Raw genomic sequence first — 22,095 nt, 5'->3', positions numbered from 1 at the left:
TTCTTGTTTTTGAACGCTGTCATGTTGCACTCGTTAATCACTGTGACGGCGTCTGCCTTGTGTTCGCGTCGACGTGTTTTGTGAGATTAAGAAAAGAGTCAAACGTGCAGCGAGAGTGAAAGTTGATATCATTATAAAGACTGAAGCGCAGCTCCCAGGCCTGGCAGCAACAATTTACTGTGAAAAAAAGAAAAGACATGGTGATTTTTTTTTTTTTTTTTTTTTTTTTAATGCTGCATCAAAAAACATATTATAACACTGAACATCTAAAAGGTCTGCGTGACGGATGTGTCACAAGTCCTCAGTATTAAAATCGAGAGTGGCTCCTTTTTGTCGCAGACCTGACGATTTAAGACTCGACGAGCGTAAAATGGAAGGAGAAAAAAAAACACGGAAACATCCTGTGAATATAAGCTTTAAATGCAGCGGAACCCCGTGTTTATGCTGTGAACATGCTTATGGACGCGCTTGTTTACAATCCAGATGTTCCTGCTGGTGTCATCTTAACTTTCATGCACACACGTGCCACTCCTTCTAATCCTTGTACTTATATACTTAAGTTAGGAAAGCAAAATAAGCATCTCTGACTAAGATGTGTGACCAGGAAGTTTTCCAAATTTTCTTACCCTTTTCGCACAAAGCATTTAAAACCCTTTTTTCGTCTATGCATGTACGAAAAATGTTTTCTAGAAAACATTTTTTTTTAATCAGAATATTTGCTAAAATTGAACTAAAAGATTTTCGAGCCCCTTGGCGTGCACACTCGGAACTTATCAACTCGAGAGGACGGCAGGAGGAGATGTATTGAAGAGGACCAGGATAAAAACAGGAAGGAAGACTGAAAAAAAAAACTGAAACGTTAAAGAAGAGTAAGAATGAGCGAGAGGCGGTGCCACCGTAACAGCAGACCTAGCAGGGGCAGCGGATCGCTGAGATCCATCCTGACACTTGTCAGCTGTATGGCAGCTATCTGTGGGACATGCACGCACACACACACGTATATGGACACACACGCACGACACACACACAGAAACACACTCACGCACACACTCACACTTGTGGCCCTTTTTCAGGATTCTGTTCTCGTAGGATGTACTTTCATCCCAACCGATGGTAAAAGTGTTGGACTCAACACACACTCGCATAGACGTATACCCAGCGTGCGCGCACGCGCGCGCACACACACACACACACACACACACACACACACACACACGCACGCACCCTCACCTTGAGATGTATTTGCCCTGAGCGACTCCAGGAGCATGGTGGAGCATGAGTTACAAGAGCACAGACTGGATGTCTGATCGAATGTCAAATTTCCGAAGACGGAAGCAACACCGGCTCTGCGAGAGAATCAGGTGGCCAAATAAATGGAATGTGATTGCCGGCTGTGACGGCGGCCGCTAATGGTCACGGCAGTAACGCAGCGCATTGAATCAGGTTGGCAGAGCAACACGAAGCGCGGCGCGGCACAGAGGACGGGAGACAGCAGAGGTTTTTGATTTTTGACTTCTTAGTTTGCTGGGTCAGCTGTTGCATATTGTCATAGTCTCTTTACATTGTTTTGCTGCCCACGCAGCAATGTTCTGAATGTTTTTTTTTTTCCGGCTACTATTCGGGAAGAAAAAGAAAGGTTTTGTGTTTTCATCTTTTTTCAGATCTTTATTATTATTCCAATCAATGCCAATGAAACAGAAAAACATATTTCACCATTGTTTGAGAACTCTTGAGCTGTTTGTGACATCACATGGGGCTGTATTAATCAACACTACTGACTAGCTTAGAAAGCGAAAGAAGCCGTGGCTGGTCTTTTCTCCCTGGCGGGGGGGCTCATTACCACCCTGGAGACACATGCTATTGTCAGAAAAACAATTTGGGGGCCTTTACGGCTCAGCTGTACACTCAACACTGGGAGACACAAGGTAATTTGAATACAGCACAAAAACATTATAATCAACGCCACACCCTATTATTATATTTTTTTCCCTAGTCTGAAAGCACATGTATGTATGATGCCGTTTTGCCTCCTACAGCGATGGCAGATAACCCTTTGTTCTGAATGTCAAAATGTTTCATGTTGACATTAATTATCAGCGGAAAAACATGGCTGACGGTGCCCTCGGTGTGTGTGTGTGTGTGTGTGTGTGTGTGTGCGTGCGTGCGTGCGTGCGTGCGTGTCACCACAGAGATTGAGCGAGGAGGTTGCGGTGATCCTGGGGTGCCGGCGTTTGGTCGCCGTAGCGGTGAGCGCTTTCAGCACGGCGACGTGTTGACCTTCTCCTGCCAGTCGGCCTTTGAGCTTGTGGGCGAGAGGACCATCACGTGCCAGCACAACAACCAGTGGTCTGGCAACAAACCCAGCTGCGTCTGTGAGTAGCCCGCGGCTGTAAATCACGTATATGTTTATCTGTCAAACGAAACTTGTCCGGCCTTGCCTTTGAGTCTCGCCCACTCTCACGTCTCCGCAGCCTTCGCGCTGCTCTCGTCTTGTCAGCGGAGTAAGTCTTCCCACCTCCCCCCACCCCCTTTTCTTCTCTGCAGTCTCGTGTTTCTTCAACTTCACGGCTCCGTCGGGGACCATACTTTCTCCAAACTACCCGGAGGAGTACGGAAACAACCTGAACTGCGTCTGGTTGATCATCTCAGAACCAGGCAGCCGCATTCACCTGCTCTTCTCCGATTTTGACCTGGAACCACAATTTGACTGGCTTGTGGTTAAAGATGAAGGTATTAAGTGGATTGCTTGTTTGTTTTTTCAATGCAAAGTCTCTATCTGGTTAACTAATATGTTGGACCAAAATGTCTTGACAGCCACAACATGCCTATGTGACAGAAACACTTGGAAAGAGAACACCAAACATTTGTTTTTTGCTGCTTAGGTACATATTTTGACTGTAGAGCTTCCACTGAGAAGACACGTCTCAGTCTGACTGAATTAGGCTAGTATGTAGTAGTAGTAGTAGTAGTAGTAGTATTATGATGAGGGTGCAGCATCATGATGGATGTAGTATTGTGAATATTGCTTGTTTTTCTGTTTGAAAGTTCAGACAAATTGCTTGCACGCAAAAATGAATTTAAACCAACATTATTCAGGATGGCCATGGTAAAATTTAAAAAAAAAAATTGGAGCCCTTAGCTAGGAAGAGGATATAAATATCTAAACAAAAAACAATGTCATAGTGTGTGTGAAGTCAAACACAAATACTGGCTGGAGTCAGTGTTAAGAAAAGTCAAAGTTAATACGAAACTTGGATGAGATCCAAATTATTTTATTTTTTTTGTTGCATTGCAGATAAAATAACAACCAAGGTTTTTTGTGTAAATATAAGACATTTATATGACATTTAAAATTCAATTAAAAAACTCTAAAACTCACTCCTAATAAATGAATGAATTTGTGGCTTCCAAAACGGTGGTTACGTGAACGGTGAACATAATCAAAAGCAGCCATTTGCTGCCATTGTTCTCATCTCTTATTAAAGAATACCGCAGCAGACGGATACAAAGTGCTTCTCTCCAGCCCTTCCCTTTCATGAGACAACGGAGGACCCTAACACTCTTCTTTTTTTTTTGTTGCTATTGTTGCACTGATTCCCTTTCTACTCCTGGTCCCAGGCCTATCAGTTCAGTAATGAATCAGTGAAAGAGCCTTGGGGCTGCAGAGGAACAAAGCGAGCGACAATTTGCAAATCAATTGCCACATTGCTTAATCGAAGTGCATGGGATGGAAAAAAAAACAACAGTTTGTTGATGTGCACACAACAATTACACCTTTTGTCAGAAAATTGGTGAGATATCTTCATTTTTGAGTTGAGTTTAATAGCTGAAGTGAGTTAGAAATATTTGTTCATGGTTTGATACTCTTTCTGCCTTATGAATGACTTGGACTCTAGAAACCTTCAACGAGTTTCAATCCATCGACACAGAGGTTGTATTTCGAGTGAATGCTCATTCAGCGCACTACTGTTATTTCCTGCCTTTATTTTTTAGACTTCAACCAACATTGCTTCAGCAAGCTTTTGCATTCCTCTTCTCTGCAAGAGAACCTAGCTAAAAAAAATCTAAATGTTCAGCTTTCCAAGGACAAATAGAAAGCTTTTTTTGTTACAGCAGAAGCCTTAAAATCTATAACTTTCTTCAAAACCTTCTGTGTCTTTCTTCACTGGCCGTCTCCACACTATCAGCTAGAGGGTTTATTGACAACAAGTTCAAATGATGAGAGTGAATAGAAAGGGTTTTGGTTGTGGAGAAAGTTTGGCAGGTGAATCCATAGCTTCCGGGTGCTCAGAGACACGTTCTCTAGGATGCGGAATCAGAGGAAATATAACAGTGATTGGCCAGGGAGGAGCGTTGGACACTCTAAGTCAAGTGCTGTGGTTCAGCTGGACGTAGTGAATGGGTGAGGTGCCAACCAAAGAATTAATGTGATGAAAGTAACTGTAGAAGTAAAACCGAATCATCACCTGACTGCAGGTGCCCAAAATAGGGTGCATGGGTTGAGTACTAAGAAGACGAGGAAGGGCTGGCTGGATTCGTCTTGGGTCTGTTTCAACTCATATGTCATGGGGTGATTTGGCAGAAAGGAAAGTCAAAAATGTGCCAGTGTGGTTGAAGCAAGCAGCCAAAGTCTGTGCATCTAAGGATGTAGAAGAAGACAGGAGGGAACGTGGCTTTTCGGCTTGGGGCCAAGCGAAGGATGCTGCAACCACAGGGGACGGTGTGGACACGGCGTGACAGCAGATCTAAGGTTAGCAGGAGGCGGTCAAGATTTGGGACCTGGCTCTTTGCCTGAGAGACCTGAGAGTTGGTGATCTGACAGTGACCATGAGCCGTTGGTTGCAAGGATGGAGATAAAAGACATCGGGCTGAGGCAGATTTTGCTGCTTTTCGTTTTGACTCAGCAGCAGAATGAGCAGAGCTGGGAAAACAGGTATAAGTGACGGGATCAAATGGTGGGAAGGTTCGGGACCTTCTGTTTCATCTGTGGCCACAGTAGCAGACATGGACCAAGTTGAGAGAGTTGAAGAGGAGAGGCTTTGAGGAAGACAGTAGTTGGAGTTGATGGTCAGGACTATTAGGGTGGGATTTAGATGTCAAAGGTCGAGGCTGGATAGGGAGGACCGTTTGATTTGAAACAGGAAAGCCAGCCAGCAGTGGCCAGGAAGGTGGCCGTCACTGAGCTCACAGATTGTGACCTCCAGTTTTTAAAGTTCAGCCAGTTGTTGGGGCAGAACTTCTTCAGGACTATTTCTGTTTCTCTCATTAAGTCAGTGCCACCAGTTTCCCAGAGCTCAATAATTGTAATTACCTAATCTCTGGCTTCTGATTGGTGGATTTGTGTAAAGCAATTTCATTTTGCAGTTGATGCTTGTGTTCTTGTGGCCTCCTCACTGCCTCCTGTCAATCTTCCTCCTCCTCCTCCTCCTCCTCACATTATTTCCCTTGCTTCTCTTCCTCCTCTTCCTCCTTTCTGCTTCTTCATACATTTATGCATAGCATAGCATAGGATGCATCCGTTCGACTGTCATCATTTCTGTTTACACTTTTCTTTTTTTTAACTTAAACATAATCATAACTTAAGCCATCATCTTTTTCAACATGAATGACAAAGATGGAACATTTATCCTTGATGCCTTCCTCCGTGGTACCTAAATGGATGCTAAAATGTCTTCGGCCATGTCCCATCACTATTTGCTGGTGACAGTGGCCACATATGGCACAGCAAGACAGCAGAATAGTGGTGTCATGCACTGTCGCGACAACCAGCTTAATCTCTGGGGCTGAGCTGTCAATCATAACAATCCCCTCTAATTTAGTAGTGTTCCATTGCAGACCAGCAGAAAAAAATAAAATAAAAAAATACCCCCTTAACAAATGCCGTGGGTGACAAGAGTTCGTTGGCAAGAGAAAATATTTTGGACTACTTTGGGAGAGAAACTTTGTGGCACGCCGTGACAGGGTAGTACATGGAATTTTGGAATTCCAACATAAATTATAGTAATTGTTTTGTTGTTGTCTTTTTGCTAATGCTATGTGAAGATCATTTTCCAGCATTCTCCGAAGTGCTCAGCTGCAAGTTGGATAAATTATAGTCCCTGCTATGGCTGACGTACATATGATATGTCACCACTACTTTTTTTTTTATTATGCTGGTCCTTGCATGCATATATCCATTCAGGTACAGAACAGAAAGAATCCCACAACCTCTGGAAAAAGCCGGGGACTTTCTGTGTTTAAGCCCTGCTGTGACAGAAATGAAAAATATAGCTCTGGTCCTGTACTCCACACCACCAGCAGGGGGATTTAGAGAGTTGTTTGGCTTCACCTATGGTGACCCCTCATGATATCCATTTGTATACGCATGCAATTATGCTTACATGCTCAAAGCACACAAATTATTTGCCATGCTGGTCGATGGCCAAAGGGCCCATCAGAATAATAGCCATGCGCAGCTTCTCGCCCTGCAAATCTGCAGGTTTCCAGATAACTCACAGCTCCTGCTGCATCGCCATTCTGCTCCACTCCTGGTGGGCCATTAGCAGCAGCAAGCATTGTGTTAGCTCTGGCAGTGAACTCCAGTTGCGCATGCCAATAGACTATCAGCGCCGGTTGACATTTATAATCACCAGGCGCACTCCAAATATATTTTCCAGCCACATGCAATCAACAAAGTAGGCATGTTGAGGGAATTCAGAATCCACCGCTTCCGCTTGATCATTGCTGCAGGTGGTTAATTTGTTTATTTTAACTCCTGCAAACTGCCATAACTGGATGTGGCAATTGATTCCCAAATCAAGCACCTCTGCCTCCCCTGTTAAAGTGTCTTATTACCATATTACATCTCTTTCCCTGTCTGTTAAGTATATTCTAGACCTCACTGATAAATGTGTTGCTGGCTTCTGTTTCCTGTGGTCCTGTGGTCTTTTGGGCATTTATTGTCCCTCCCATCGGATGTGTGGCTGCCAGCCGGATCACCGGAGAGCACCGTCAGGAGCAGAGCGTAGTCCTCCAAACAAAAGTGAATCACCGTTGGTTGCTGTAAATGGCCCTATCCTGTGACACAAATGCCTCTGACAGAAATGAGGTGATGCATGGCTACAGGTGCGCAGGCTAGTGGGGATGGCGTAATGGTTTCCAGGCCATTCAATTGGTACACAGTGGCTCTATTAATGGCTACAAAGAGATGCCTCTCAGCAGAGCACACCTCAACGTAGCTGCTGGCTTCACTCATTCATTGCAATCTTATTCCCCCAAGGTGACGATGGGCACTTTGAGCGAGCGGAGGTTTCAAGCCGCGGCGACTAGAACTGTCTAGAGATTGGGGAATGTGAGGCGCGAGGCGCATCCTGGTGAATTAATGCTAATGACTCGCACGCTGCAAACCCTGCGGTTGCGCTTGGATTCACCGAAATGCAGCATCTGTTGGGAGAACATCCACACATCAACCTTGGTAGTTGGGCGAGGCACTGAAGCCTGTCTCGTTTTCTCTGAGGCCACAGCCTGGCAGGTACTTCACCGAGCCGCTGCCAAGACATTTGCGCGGTGTTTTAGGACTCCGAGGCAGCTCTGAACACCAGTCAGAATTTCTCAGGTCATTTAGCTGTATTTGCCTGAGTGGAATTGAGACACGGGAAAAATGAAGGATGATCAGCTTTGTGTCTTTCATAATGTTCATCCACTTTCAGAGGCAATCACTGGTAGTGTATTATAGCTTAGTTAGATAGATAGATGTGGTTTCTTGATTTTTTTTCCTTTGTTTTTTTCACAAGTCCTTCTTTTTTTCATTTGTGACCTTGGCCTAAGGTCATACAGACAAAGTGAGATACACACCTGCAAAATGTGTCTCTAATTGATTCCTTTAACTGATCTGTGCTCTGTCTCAGGCCTGTCGGAGCCAACAACCTTTGGGACTTTCTCGGGAAAAGATGTTCCATCACAAATCGCCTCCAACGGTCACATCATGAGGTTGGAGTTTCAGTCGGACCATTCCAACACTGGAAAAGGCTTCAACATCAGCTACACTAGTAAGTTTTTGTGTTTTTTTTTTACTTCCCTGTCAAGTCTGTCTCTTTGTCTTTCCAGAAGTGTTTTTGGTGAAATAAGAAGCACTGTGATGGATTACATTCAAGTCTTACCTGACTGCACCTTCACAGGAACAGCTACTATCTAGATATTTGCAAGTGAAATTGTGTGTACGAAAGTTTATGGCAGACTGCACAGCACAACGATGATGATGGTGGTATAGTAGACGAATAGCTTGACTCTTTGATCAATATGTTGGACTGTAGAAATGCTACCACACAATCAAAATCCATTTGATGTTCCAGGAAGGGATATTCGACACAGCAACATTGCCGATACAGATTTCTGTAGAGTTGAGAGGTTTTTCTCATCTGTAAAATGTACAGTGGAACAAAAAAAGATCCATATCCATTTCATTAATTTGCACAAGATCAATTTTCTTTTAAATGTACATGCAGCTGTTTATATTGGCATCAACTGTTGTAGTTAATATCTCTTCAACTATGTTTGTTGTTATAAACGACTCTTCATGAAGAGCTCATTGTGTTTGATTCTATGTGTTTGGTGTGCTGTTATTAGTTTTGCCCTTGGCAGGTGGACAGATAAAGTCTTGGTAAATAGCGTTGCGCGCCCTCAAAGCTAAAGACGAAACTTTCATTTAACAAAATTGTTAGCGGGCGCATCAGTGTATCTCCACATACTTCAGTTGTCCATTTAGTGACCAATACACTTCAGCTGGTATTTTCTTGAATTACGAGGAGAACACAATATGAAACTGCAACACAACAGACTCTTTGTGTATTCGCGCAGGGTGTGAAACAAGAGTCAGTTGTCTATCAAAGACTTCTAAAGTGCATGCTTCTAATTAAAGGTTCATTGCCTCGCTGGCAGACCACTCACCTTCTCACTGCCAGTTTTTTTTTTTAATTGCCTTGAACTTTTTGGACAGACAGAGAGGAGTTCTGTGTCGGGCAAAGGTGCAGAGGGAAGTTTGAGTGCGATGGCAAAGATATTCAGGGACAACTTTTCTGTTTGACAGCGCAGTGCAGTGAAAATACCTTTGAACTGTATGCACGATAATAAAACGCATGAAAAGTCTGCTTTGCATTTATCTGCGCCACATAAGACTAATTAGGCAACGAAATTCCAAAACATCGGGCTGTGTTTCGCAGGCGCCGGCTTGAAGTGTCTGAGCAGCTGCGATCCCCCGTATATAATATTCATTAAAGGCTATTCAGGCTCACATGTCAAATACAAAAATTCAGTAATTGGATCAAGTTTAGCATACGCTCAGCTAAACTGATTACTACTGAGATGGCGGGGGACAACAAATATGCAAAGTGCCAGCGTTCCCTTCATCTGTCCTGAATGGGGCTGGTTCTGCTTGACTGATGCATTCACTTTCCTCCCCTCTATTGTCAGCTTTGAACCCCGAGCGCCGCAGCCTGTATGTTTGTCTGCGCTCAGGTGAACTAGTTCCGCATGACTGATTCTAAATAATTCTCTCTGATTTCCATGCGGTTTTGGACCATTTCACAGAGTGCGTCCCAAGTGACCTTGTGTCCGGCTCCTCCCAAGGACGTGACTTTTGACAAACAAAAATTGCAAAATCATATCTCGCCCCCTTGGCGTCGCAGGACAGTTAATAAAAACCCCAGTCCATCCCAGGTCTCGATAAGAACATCGTGTTCTTGCGTGGCGTCCTTTTTCTATTTATTTATCTTCAAGCACTCATTCATTTATGACATTTCTTGGATCAGTTCTCCAACCAATTTATCCCCAACAAATTTGTATGAACTCATTCATGCAGAAAACAGTGTTGTGAGATGCGTTGCTGTCCTTCTAACTTGATTCTACCTGCACAGGCAATGAAATCAAGACAAAGGAGAAAAAAAATACCTTTGTGACAGTTTTGTCAACAAAAAGCCTCATGTTGCACTCTTGTCAAATAACAAAGGTTCAGTCTATATAGGTGTCACGGTGAAGTGAATCACCTTTATTCTGACACGGACCAGAGATGGGAATTTCAGCTCTTTTTGTTGAACTGCATCGTTTGGCTCAGCTCAAGTAGAAGAGCAGGCGCTTCACCATCTCTGACTTTTAAAATTCTGCCAAATTTAGCACCATTCTAACCCATGATTAGTATCCGCGCGCAATAAACTTGTGCCTCATAAACGACTCATAATCGCCAACAAGATTAGACTAAGCCTTCCTTTAAATGCCATGGTGATGTATAACATCTGGTGTAAAAATGCTATCTAAACACATAATTTCACACATATTAAAACTTTTATTTCCTCTAAACACTTCAATCCCTGCCTCTGACTTGGCAGTGTAACCCTTGTTGTTATGTGATTGGTCGCCCAGCAGGCTAACGATTAACACAACATTTAGTCGCAGTCACAGAGGGTTTCCAGGGCTCTTGCTGCGAAACAAGATCACCCTATTATGTTGCCTTATTTTCATTTACATGAGCACAAGCTAACATCAGAATAACTGTGGCTCTTGGATCGGAGCCTGTGCCCATCGATCCACTTTCTGTTTGTTTGCGACTTTACTTGCGCTAAAAAAATAAAAAAGTCAACTTGACACATGCAACCCTTTGACAGACTGGGACTCCATAGTTGCATGTTTACAATGACCATCACCTATCAAACTTGACGACAACACAACACCCTTCACCCTTTTTACTCATACATACTTTTTTTGGTTTTTTTTCTGGCAAATATAATTATACCGAGCAGCTGCGCGGGTGTTTTGTATGCATCACGTGCTCGCTTGACATGGATATTTAAACACATATGCAAAGTACTGTGTGTTTTCTTTCCAACCGTCGGCATTTGTATTACATTTACGTGCAAGTTGGACTTGTGCACCTGCCACTTCCCCTTCCTTTCCCCGTGCTCTGCACTTGTTTTCATTTCCCCTCTCAATTTCTCTCAGCTCTCATTTTCTCTCCATCAGTGCCTAATAAACCTGATGTATGTCCAATCACTGGATGTGTGCTCAGGGTGGGATCAGGTTAATCTCTGGAATAAGGAAAATATAAGCTAAACATGGCAGGGTTGGATCCACGTGAAAGCATTTCCATTCCCACATTTCCATATCAGTGAAGGTGTCACAGTCGCTGACAGTGATGCAGTTATGCTTTCCACTGCCCCACAGCCGCCCCTAATAAATCATATTTTCAGTCAGTGTAATCAATAAAAAAATGCCCATATAGGTTTTCTAATATCAGAATGTCGGGATAAGTCAATGAATTTTGTATGTCATCTTTTTTTTTTTCTCTTTTTAACATATGTGGACCCGACTCTTAACTTGTCTCTCTGCTGTGTTTTTGTAGCCTTTGGTCAGAATGAATGTCACGACCCAGGAGTTCCTGTCAACGGCCAGAGATACGGAGACCAGTTTCAGCTTGGCAGCTCTGTGGCTTTTCGCTGCGATCAAGGATTCATTAGGACGCAGGTAAGCTCTAACTCTCACTAAATGCATGACATACTGCACATACTACACAGGGTAAATAGAGACAAGATGTTGGTATGGAATGGCTCATTATGTAAGGTTTGTTAGCACTAGCGTATTGCAACCAGGACCCAAGTTGTTTGACATACCAAATCTGAACCTAGTCCAAAACACAGAACAAACAAACACCAATGCCAATGTTAACATTAAAAATAATAATATATATGCTTATATAGAGGAAATGTACCACACACAGTTGTTTCATATCACTCATATTTGCAGGGCTCGGAACAAGTCACATGCATAATCCAGGAGGGGAACGTTGTTTGGTCTGCAGCCGTGCCTCGCTGTGAAGGTGAACACACACGCAAACTGTTTACGTGAGCTGCGGCTAATTAATGAAAACGATCAAGCCCTCCAGAAAAACAATGTGACAAATCATTCAGCTATTTGGTCACCTCTTTCTTTCTCTCTCTCTCTCTCTCTCTCTCTCTCTCTCTCTCTTTCTGTGAATGCACCTCAGAAAGTGGATAATTTCCCTTCCTAATTGTCTTTGCCTTGAGCATAATTTGCCTCTTTGCATGTTTTGTTTATCCTGACAGTAATCTCAAATGAAATTAGTGTAATACGGCTGAAATGTATTCATTATAGGCGTCCTCCGCACACGTTAATGCAACCTCAGCTTGTTGCTCAAGTGTGGACGTGAGAATTATTAAAGGGTGAATTTCATCACTTTTTTTTTTTAGAGTGGAATGGCTTCTAAGTATTTGCAGTCCATCTTGATTGTATTGTCGAAATGACATTATCAAATGTTGCCCGCTGTTAACAAACGGAACCGGGGAGACAATCAAATTGAATGGGGTTGTTATATCATTTAATTTCGAGTCTGGGAAAATATTATCCCTTTCCTTCGACAGGGAAAGATAACTCTTTTATTTCTAGAATGACTTCCTCTCCCAGTGTCCCACTGTATATATGGCTACACCATGTGCAGAATCTAGATGATTTTTGGAAAAAAGGGGGCTGTAACCAAGTTTTGGTCGGCTTGGTAGGATGTTTGTAGTTAGTCAGTGAGTTGTTTTACTTCCACCTTGAGGTCACATATTTAAGTGGCCCTAATGTTAACTTGGACTTCAGGACAATCTGATGAGGTCTTTCAAAATTTCACATGAATTTATATTGTGATACATTGTCTTGAAGATATAAGTAACCGGAAAAAGTCAACAGAATTTTATTATAGAATTTTAATATGGCAGGCACTGCAACGGCTACACCTCCAGAATATATGTTTGTGAACATGTTTCTGATTCACTATGGTAGTTATTAACATAACTGTTGGATCTTTAACAGTTAAAGTGATTTTTTTTCTTCTCCAAACTTGATGCAGTGTAGTCACAAGCCTGCTGTCTCAGAAGTGCACTTGGTCATCACTTCTGTCAGTCAATACACACTGAGAGATGAACGCAAGCGGCGCTTCGCTTACTGAAGCAAGACAGCAATTCTGTTGTGTTTTTTTTTTTTTTCTATTTATGGAATCTGAACTAAACTGAAGCTCGTTCCCACTTTAATTTACATTTTGGGACTCTAAGTGGGCTATAAATTAGTGTCACAAAGTGTCAGCTTTGCTGCTGGCAGCCTGCTGCGTTGAAAGAACACGAGCAGAGTTGTTTTTTTATTTAGATTTAATTTTAGGTGAGGGGTGTCAGGAGGGGGTTTATCAATATTTTTTGTCTTTGTTCCCTTTCCAAATGATCATCTTGTAATTATTTTCAGCGTTTTCAATCACGAGAGAGAGAAAAAAAAAAAAAGTCTGTCTCTCACAGCGCAGTGTTTTCTCAAGGTACATGTTTTGGTATGAAATCAGGAAACTCAGAAAGGGTTTGCAGAGCTCCAGTACATGGAGTGATTGTCAGAAATTTGCAAACTCCATGCGAGGAACTTGTGCTTTGACACTTGCGAGGGGAAAAAAAAAAATCAAATACTTTTCTTTTTCCTTGTGGCTGTGTGTGTTTATTTGTGTGCAGCTCCGTGTGGAGGCCATCTCACTGCCTCCACCGGCGTTCTGCTGTCTCCTGGTTGGCCCTCCTTTTACAAAGACTCTCTGAACTGCCAGTGGGTGATTGAAGCACAGCCAGACCACGCAGTGAAGATACACTTTGACAGGTTTGTGTTTGAAGGACGATATTCAGCTTTGCCCGAGCCTACATATCAGATTCAAAATACGTAGATTGTTTTCATTTGCATCAAAGTCTCTGTTGAAGATTGAGATTTTCACAAAAGAGAAAAAAACACTTTTCTTTTGTAAAAACTCAGTTGTCAAATTAATACTACTGCAGTTTTGCAGATTTTTTTTTTATGTTTTGGCTTTTTGCCTAGTTTTTTGCTGTTTTCTTTGAGAAGTTTTTTTTATTTTTTATTTTTTTTACTCTTTCACATTTTTTGCTGTCAGACATATGACGATGATTGGCTGTTTGTGAATTTGTTTGTGCATCTCTGTCCAGATTCCAGACTGAAGTCAACTATGACACTTTGGAAATCCGGGATGGTCCCTCTGCATCTTCTCCCCTGATTGGTGAATACCATGGTACCCAGGCCCCACATTTCCTGATTTCCACTTCCAACGTGCTCTTCCTGCTGTTTACCACCGACAACAGCCGTTCTGCGGCAGGCTTTAGCATCAGATATGAAAGTAAGTCCAGTTTATTGGTCCCAGAAAACATTGCGCTTTCGGTTTAATTACCCAGAACATGCCGACGGTCATTTGGCTACTGTGACTGTCTCTGTGACTCGCAGGTGTGAAAATGGAGTCGGACTCTTGCCTCGATCCCGGCATCCCAGTCAACGGTCGCCGCAGCGGCAGCAGCTTCTCCACTGACTCGCGTGTGTCTTTCACGTGTGACCCGGGGTACACGCTGAGTGACCAGGAGCCAATTGTTTGTGAGAAAAATCATCAGTGGAGTCACGCCCTGCCGAGCTGCGATGGTAAGAACCGAAAAATGTTGCAAAAACATTGTGTACCCCCCACTGTTTTTCCTAGTTCCTTTCTGCTGTTGTTGAATCAACAAATGTAATCAAATCATGTCATCTAGGAATCCAGAAAAATGTATCTCATATCGCACAAAATTCTTTCGGTGATTATTGTATCTCCAGTTCAAAACAGCTGGTAAGGCCGTGAAGCCACTTTAATGACTTTAACGATAAAATTATTCTCGCAACCAATGTGGGTTATTTCTCCCGTGCTCACGTTACAAGTTAAAGTACTCCTGATCTCGGTAATAAAAATAGCTGAAGATGTCGCACTTTCTCAAAACACAACTACGCAAAATGGCTTCCTTGGAGCCGCCTGCCTGACAATAATGTGGCTGCTTTTCAGACAGAGAAGCTCACATGCTCACACCTACCAGCAGTTTAGAGGAGCCAGCAAAGTAATGGACGTCTTGGGAGCCTTTGAAGGAAAACCCATGCTGGCACGGAAGAAAAAAAAAGCCTCTGGTAATGTGGCACCAGCCGGCACGGATCGGCCCCAAAACGACAACCTTTGCATCGACTCCGTGGATAATAGAAAATTCCACCAATCTCTCCCTGAAGCGACTTTCGCCGATTCAATGCAAGGCCTTTCACAGATAAATCTTATTTTTTCACTTGAAAGTTATTTTCTTCACTTTTAACTGAGGGCCAGTTACAGAGGCAGATGCAGTTTATAGCCACGCTGTGATAGAATTGCACAATGGGCGACCAGCGTTCCAGCAGCACCACCAGCAGCTCCTCAACGGTCGCATTGTCCAGCGCAAACGAGTTCCAAAAAATTCCCTGTTTGTAATCCAACCAGCTGCATGTAAGATAAGCTGAGACGCAGCGCATTGTCATCGCAGAAGTTGGTCTGGCGAATCAAGTGCACCGCCGGCAACTAAACAAACAACTTTGAAGGATCTAATTAAAACATCCGGTTGAAGTAATGCTCAGTAGACAATTCAAATCTCTCGGCACATTACCGAAACAACGTGGTCTTGAGCATTTTTAGCGATATGTCCGCTCCGCTGCACGCTGACTGCTGGAGGGTTTTATTGTCCACTTCATTTCCCCGATAACTTTTTGGAGACGAGTCTTTTCTTGAAAACAATAAGAGCAGCGAAGTGGACCGGGCAGAGGACCGGGTGGTCGCAGATGTTCCCATCAGTAACATCATTCATCCATTTGAGGAAAATGAAAAATGCCATTCCAATTCGGGCCTCTTTTTTTCTTTTCTTTTTTTTTGGTGTTTTTTCTTTTCCCATTTCACAGAGTTTGTCTGGCAGCCCTTGTGTAAACAAGTACCCTCAGTGTCCATTTCAAAGTACGTGCACTAACACAATGTTCCAGGCTGGACATTCAGCCACATTGAAATCATCAGGGGTCAACAGGCGCCGCTGAGGCAGATGCTCTACTCGCCACTGGCAAGCCGCTCTGCTCACTTTGTCCACTGCTCCTTCTATCCTGGGGAGATGAACGCACAGCGGCCGTTTCAATCGGCTGATTCAGAATCCCATTTGAACTCCAGACGTCCCGAGAGTGACTTCGTCCTGGGGCCCATCTATCTTACAGCATCACCCGCAGTTTGAACCGCCTCCGTGGCATTTCACAGCCAATATTGAGATGTTACCAGGCGGCTGTTGTTGCGCGACAAGCACCGGAGAAGCCACTTCACATGCATGGAGGTTGTGTGTGGGAGCAAGACTGATGTGTGCAAACACGGATGAAATTTAGATTTCCCATGCAGGAACAGCCAGGACGTCTCATATCAGTTTTATTTGCTTGCTTATTGATTTATTGATTTATTCATTCATTTTGAGAGAGGAAGAAAATCATCTCCAAAAACTCCCACAACTCCAGAGACTTGCAAAGCAGCCCATACACCCACATGCACACAATAATAACAATAATCCTGTTTACAGAGCGCTCCCAGAGGCGCGGTTAACATTCTTAAATGGGGGAAGGCAAACTTTTATCTAGCGACGCCGCACACACTGCATTCTGAAGCCACACATCATCTTTATTTGGCCAGTTTTGTGTGTTGAAGTAATGTCACAGTGTCTGTTGGACACAAAGCACTTAGTCAGAGACGGCAGCAAACAGGCTGCGCTTTAATGTGTCCCCAAAGAATATCGAAGGGGTGCCGTGACAATTTAAAACTTATATTTATAGTTTTGAAATGCTGCCAGTATTTTTTTTCCCCTTCTAGTCACAACAAAACATCGTAATATTAAGTGACTGAAAACACTGAGGCAGCAAAGTGAGGATCCACTGCTGAATTTAGGGATTAAATTAGACTACCCACCTCTAGTTATTAGGTTTATGTTACACATGACCTCTCTCTTCTTTCAACACTGTTGCTGCTTTTGTCAGCTTCTTAAATTTGGAGTCACAATTAATTTGTCTTGCACCGAATGCTTCCTGCTGTCACATAATTTACACTACCCGGTGTGCAAACACTGCGTTCCCTGTCTGCAATCTTTCATAAACTCTGAATTATGCTCTCTCACACTCACGCCCACAAACACCTTCCCCAGCCCGTGTCAGATGTGAAGTTAAGCTGAGCCCAGATAACAGTGAGAGGGGTTCGGGGAGGATGATCCCATCGCACCCAGTTGTGTTTTTAACCGCGATAAACTGCTATGATATTGAAAACTATAAAGAACAGAAAGAAGGTAGTTTGGGGGATTGGCTGCTGTGTATTTGTGTTTTATGATGAAGATAAATTGTTTCCTCTACGTTCCCTTGCCAACGAAGCACCTTGATGGGCTTTAATTAAATTAAATTAAACTGATTTGAGATGAATGTGATTGGAAAGGATATAGGAACAGAGAGAAGAGTCAGCCAATTATCTCAGTTCAACAATCTCAAAAGGTGCAAACATTCAGCGTACTTTTCACTGAAGGAGTTTATATTTTTTCTTTTCGTTTAGAGGTGTTGTATAAACCAATGTCTAATTTTTTTTGGTTTGTTTGTTTTTTTTCATCAAACTCACAATCATAGTCTGAAAGATTGATTGGCTTCACGTCATTTCCACACAACAGCGGCATTATCTGTTACAGCCTGTTGCCGCTGCAAAAGTTTGGCCATTGCTAGTGATGCACAATATCGCTGATTTCCAGTAAAGTCAAAGCTGGTATTGTTGGTGTAGATTTTATAAAACCTCAACATGTTAACAGAAAGGAAATTTAGGTAATATCCTTCTTATATGTTATTCTTGGCCACAGCTGAGAAACAGCATAGAGCAATAAACCACTATAACAATCATTTGTGAGTGCAGCACCTGATGGCAGGTGAACAACATTTGTGAAATCCTGGTGAACATTGTGGAGGATTTTGCAGCTTCAGAACCTGGGATTCCCTACAGGAGTTTGTTGAGATGAAAGCAAGCTAAAAAGTGAGTGATTGTTGGACTAACAGCTACAACTACAACTGAAGGGGGGAAAGTTGCACATTTGCTGTATGTGCTAAAAAGATAGTCTGTTTTGACAAAACATACTGGCTCGTGTCAAACTTCCTTGCTGGGCTAGTACATATTTTTTTGTCTAGTGATTTGAAGATACTGAAGTTTGACACAAAGTCTAGAGTTTTTCAGAAAAAAAATACCAATAAATTGTGCAAAGTAAATTGTGACACCTTGGGAAGGAACACCAGTGCTTTCAGTCAGAAGGTCTCAGTCAGAAGACAGTTCAACATGTATCAAACATCTGAGTGATCAAGTGTCTGAAAAGGGCACATTTAAGATCTAGTTTACATACATGTTGTGAAGATGTCCCTGATAAGGCCGTTGATAATACACATTTGCATTTTAATAAATGTTGGCCTTGTTACGTCTACCTCGCACCCTTTCAACCTCAGCTCCTGTTGGACCTTTGTTGCAGCGGTGACCTCGGCAGCCATGGGTGCGAACAAAGTCCTAGTATGACAAGCTGCATATTTTACTCTTAAGTGCACCAAGGATCTTGAACCTTATAGCAATGTGTGCATGAAGAATACACGTTCCATTAGATGTCTAAAGAGACTTCATGCGTGCAAAAATGCTTCCATTTTCATAATGGTGGAAATGATGGTAGTCTGTGGCAAATTCTTTACTGAGTTTCCAAAGGTTTTAAACTTATCAGGGACTTTGTGATCTTATTTCCTATGTCTTGTCGCTTCTCGTCTCTCTACAGCTCTTTGCGGAGGCTATGTCTTTGGTAAGACGGGAACAATTCTGTCTCCTGGATTTCCTGACTTCTACCCCAACTCACTTAACTGCACCTGGATCATAGAGGTCTCACATGGAAAAGGTAAGTATTCAATACCTGTTTTTAATTCTTTCAATTCATTGTCTTTTGTGACATGTTTTACAGTTTTGTGCGGTGTGAGTCCTGGTTTAGTTTCTGTGTCAGTAAGAGCTATCGCCACACGAGACTACAAGGCCTATCTTAGAAAAATTGTTCCATCTGCTTTTAACAAATCCTTATCCGATGCTTTTGGTAGTTTCTCTTGTTTAGAGTAATCTTTTATTCTTCTAGTTCTGCTAAAAGCAGAAGAACAATACAAACTACTATTCTAGTCTATGCGATAGAAAAGCAAGCGTCTTACTCTTCTTTCGGTGCTTCTGAGCAGTGCTCTAACACTGCAAGACTAGCTGATATTATGAGCCTGTGACAGTGTTGTGAAGGGTTGGTTCATCTGAGCAATGAACCCTGAAAGCTGAGAAACTTGAAAATCCAACCTTGTTGCCATTTAATTCTCTGAGACCATTATGTGTAAAAACAATCTCACTCCCTGCTTCCAATTCTGTGTCCGTCCTCTCGATCATACATCATCCACCCGCCGATTTCCAGGTGTCCATCTGGTGTTCCACACGTTCCATCTGGAGGAGAATCACGATTACCTTTCCATCATCGAGGACGGCAATTTCCAAGAGCCCGTTGCTCGACTCACTGGCTCAGTGCTGCCCCCCAGTGTGAAAGCAGGCCTCTTTGGGAACTTCAGTGTTGAGCTTCGCTTTATATCAGACTTTTCCATGAGCTATGAGGGCTTTAATATAACTTTCTCAGGTGAGTTTTTTTTTCATCATGGATGTAGCGTGTGTGTGTGTGTGTGTGACATTTCAAAATGCATTTGAAATGTCATTTCAAATGCATTTTTGATTGTCAATAGCCTGGATGATTTCATCAGGAAAGCACAATATTTGTTTAAAATTCATTTCAAACTTTTTTTTGTCTATTTGGTCAGTTAACGGGGAAGAGTATTTCTTGACTCCACTTTTGACGTACAAATATTTTGATCCTGCTTTCCATTTCGCCTCACACAGCTTTAAGAATATTAAGCAGCTCCTGTCTACGTTCCAACTGAACTTTTTCATCCCCTCAGAATGTGTTTTGTAATAGTGTCTTCTTTCTCTTTGCGACGTGCAGAGTACGACTTGGAGCCCTGCGAGGATCCCGGTGTACCAGCATTCAGCAGGAGGACGGGATTCAGATTTCAAGTCGGTGACTCACTGGCCTTTTCCTGTTTCCATGGCTACCGACTTGAGGGAGACAGCAAGATCACTTGTCTCGGTGGAGGCAGGCGAGTTTGGAGCAACATATTACCGCGATGTATAGGTAGGATGGCCGTGCACTCAGACAGTCTAGGATTCAGGCATGAACGTTGAACTTACTGCAGACACCCACATTGACTCAGATTATTAATGTTTGCACATTAGGGTTTGAGTTGTGGCACAGAGACATTTGGACTTTGGGCACGTTGACTGTTATCTATACTTACAGAACACATTTATCTTACATAACAGCAGTTTTTCTTTTAATAACCCTTGAGGATGGCTATCCACATTTTCCTAATTACATTCATTACTTGTATGCATCATTTAAAAGTTGTTGCCATTTTTCTGTGGATGCTGCTCGTGATTAAGGAGAATCCGACTGGTGACCGGTGTTACGCATTTTTTTTTTTTAAGCTCAAAAGGAGCAGAATAAAAATGCTACAATAGCATTATCTGCAAAGAGTTCCGGCCTAAGAGGAGACTGAGCTGCAGCAGCTGGCAGCACTCACTGGGATCCATCTCTCTCCCCGCTCTTCCTCTGCAAACATCCCTCTGCTCCCCAGCCCTGAGTCTGTCTCTGTCTTCACAACTTACAGTTTCTCCTCCCCTCCCTCCTCCTTGCCTGCCTGCCCTCCCTTCCTCTCTCTCTCTCTCACTCTCTCTGTCTCTCTCTCTCTCTCTCTCTCCCTCTCCCTGTCCCTCCCCCTTCCTTCAGGTCCTTGGTTAGATAATTAGGGCATTAGCAGCCATATGAAAAGTGTTAATACGACTGTGTCTTTCTGCACCTTTCCTTTTTCTGAAATCCCTTTGCTGCATTATACTGTAATGCCCTGCCTCTGTTCACTATTTTCTCGTCTGTCTATCTATCTATCTATCTATCTATCTATCTATCTATCTATCTATCTAGAAAATGGCACACTAATCCTATTAAAGTATTTAATTTGTTTTGTGCAATGCTTTTATTCCGCAATATAATTCCCTGTTAATGAGTGCAAATCTTTACTATTTATTACTAGAATTGTTTTTATCATCAGCACAGCTCGCTGAGTTAAATGGACTTTTGTCACATGTCAATCCAGCTATTCTGACTGCTTCAGCTTAATTCAATAGAGCTGTGATTGTGATCCACTCTCTCATCCGTTGCCCTAGCGGAGTGTGGAGCCTCCTCGCTGGGACCCGAAGGTGTTCTCCTCTCTCCAAACTTCCCCTCGAACTACGATAACAACCACGAGTGCATCTACCGCGTCACCACGGAAAAGGGCAAAGGAATCAGGCTGAAAGCCGATAGCTTTTCATTGCAGGATGGCGACTATCTCAAGGTACGAGCTCACGCACACATGCAAATATGAGACACGATTTTCCCAAACAAGTGGCAGCAAATCCCAAAATGCATAATTTATGACTCTCACAATGCACACACAGGATTACAGTCATCAGCCAGAAGCTGTCTATATGCAAAGTTGTGTGGTTTGACATGTGTATGTTGGGACAGATTATTGCTCGTCAGGGCGTTTTTCACATTACATTCAAGCAGTAATTGCATTATGGATACAGAGGTAGTCATTAAATCTGTAATTGTTGTTGTTCCACGTGGGTTTTAAAACACAGTGTTTTTTTTGTTTGTTCCACAGACAATATGCTTAGACCTAATACCAAGATTAATAACTTTTTATAAGATCCATGATCTTTTTGGAAAGCTCATTAATTTCTTCATTTGCTGTGACTTTATCCTGCTCTGTACATGCTTGTACAACTAACAGGCCAATAAGCATTTACATTTTAGACCCTATTAAACTAAATTGGTATTAAGCAGTGCTGGAATGAAGGCAGGTTGTAGGATAGAGTGGATAATTGAATTTCATTTTTGAGTCATTTCCCATCTATTTGCCATCTTTCCTAATCTTTTCTAATTTAAAGTCATGGTCCAAGGAAAATCCAGACACTGGCTAGAACTACGTAATTATAATATAATATAATATAATATAATATAATATAATATAATATAATAATTCTATTAGTCATTTTGACCAAACATTGCAGTCTTTTTAGATGCTGGAAGTTAA

The 22,095-nt window shown here is 42.6% G+C and overlaps 1 protein-coding gene across 2 annotated transcripts in view; it reads left to right on the top strand.

Annotated features, from left to right (window-relative positions):
* The window catches only part of LOC142886795 (CUB and sushi domain-containing protein 1), a 237,083-nt gene that overhangs the window by 124,902 nt on the left and 90,086 nt on the right, over positions 1 to 22,095 (top strand). For both annotated transcript variants that reach the window (XM_076023968.1, XM_076023957.1), the window contains exons 12-23: positions 2,190 to 2,372; positions 2,545 to 2,730; positions 7,887 to 8,027; positions 11,369 to 11,490; positions 11,770 to 11,842; positions 13,512 to 13,650; positions 13,989 to 14,176; positions 14,281 to 14,469; positions 18,669 to 18,785; positions 19,329 to 19,544; positions 19,905 to 20,093; positions 21,182 to 21,351. In XM_076023968.1, the coding sequence (XP_075880083.1) occupies positions 2,190 to 2,372; positions 2,545 to 2,730; positions 7,887 to 8,027; positions 11,369 to 11,490; positions 11,770 to 11,842; positions 13,512 to 13,650; positions 13,989 to 14,176; positions 14,281 to 14,469; positions 18,669 to 18,785; positions 19,329 to 19,544; positions 19,905 to 20,093; positions 21,182 to 21,351 (1,913 nt within the window). The remainder of the gene's footprint in view (positions 1 to 2,189; positions 2,373 to 2,544; positions 2,731 to 7,886; positions 8,028 to 11,368; positions 11,491 to 11,769; positions 11,843 to 13,511; positions 13,651 to 13,988; positions 14,177 to 14,280; positions 14,470 to 18,668; positions 18,786 to 19,328; positions 19,545 to 19,904; positions 20,094 to 21,181; positions 21,352 to 22,095) is intronic.

Source organism: Nelusetta ayraudi, unplaced genomic scaffold, assembly GCF_046127955.1.
Source record: "Nelusetta ayraudi isolate G7.1 ecotype Tasmania unplaced genomic scaffold, CSIRO-AGI_Nayr_v1 ptg000002l, whole genome shotgun sequence".
Taxonomy (NCBI): domain Eukaryota; kingdom Metazoa; phylum Chordata; class Actinopteri; order Tetraodontiformes; family Monacanthidae; genus Nelusetta; species Nelusetta ayraudi.
The sequence above is the reverse complement of the archived record's forward strand: the minus strand, read 5'-3'. Positions and strand labels throughout refer to the sequence as shown.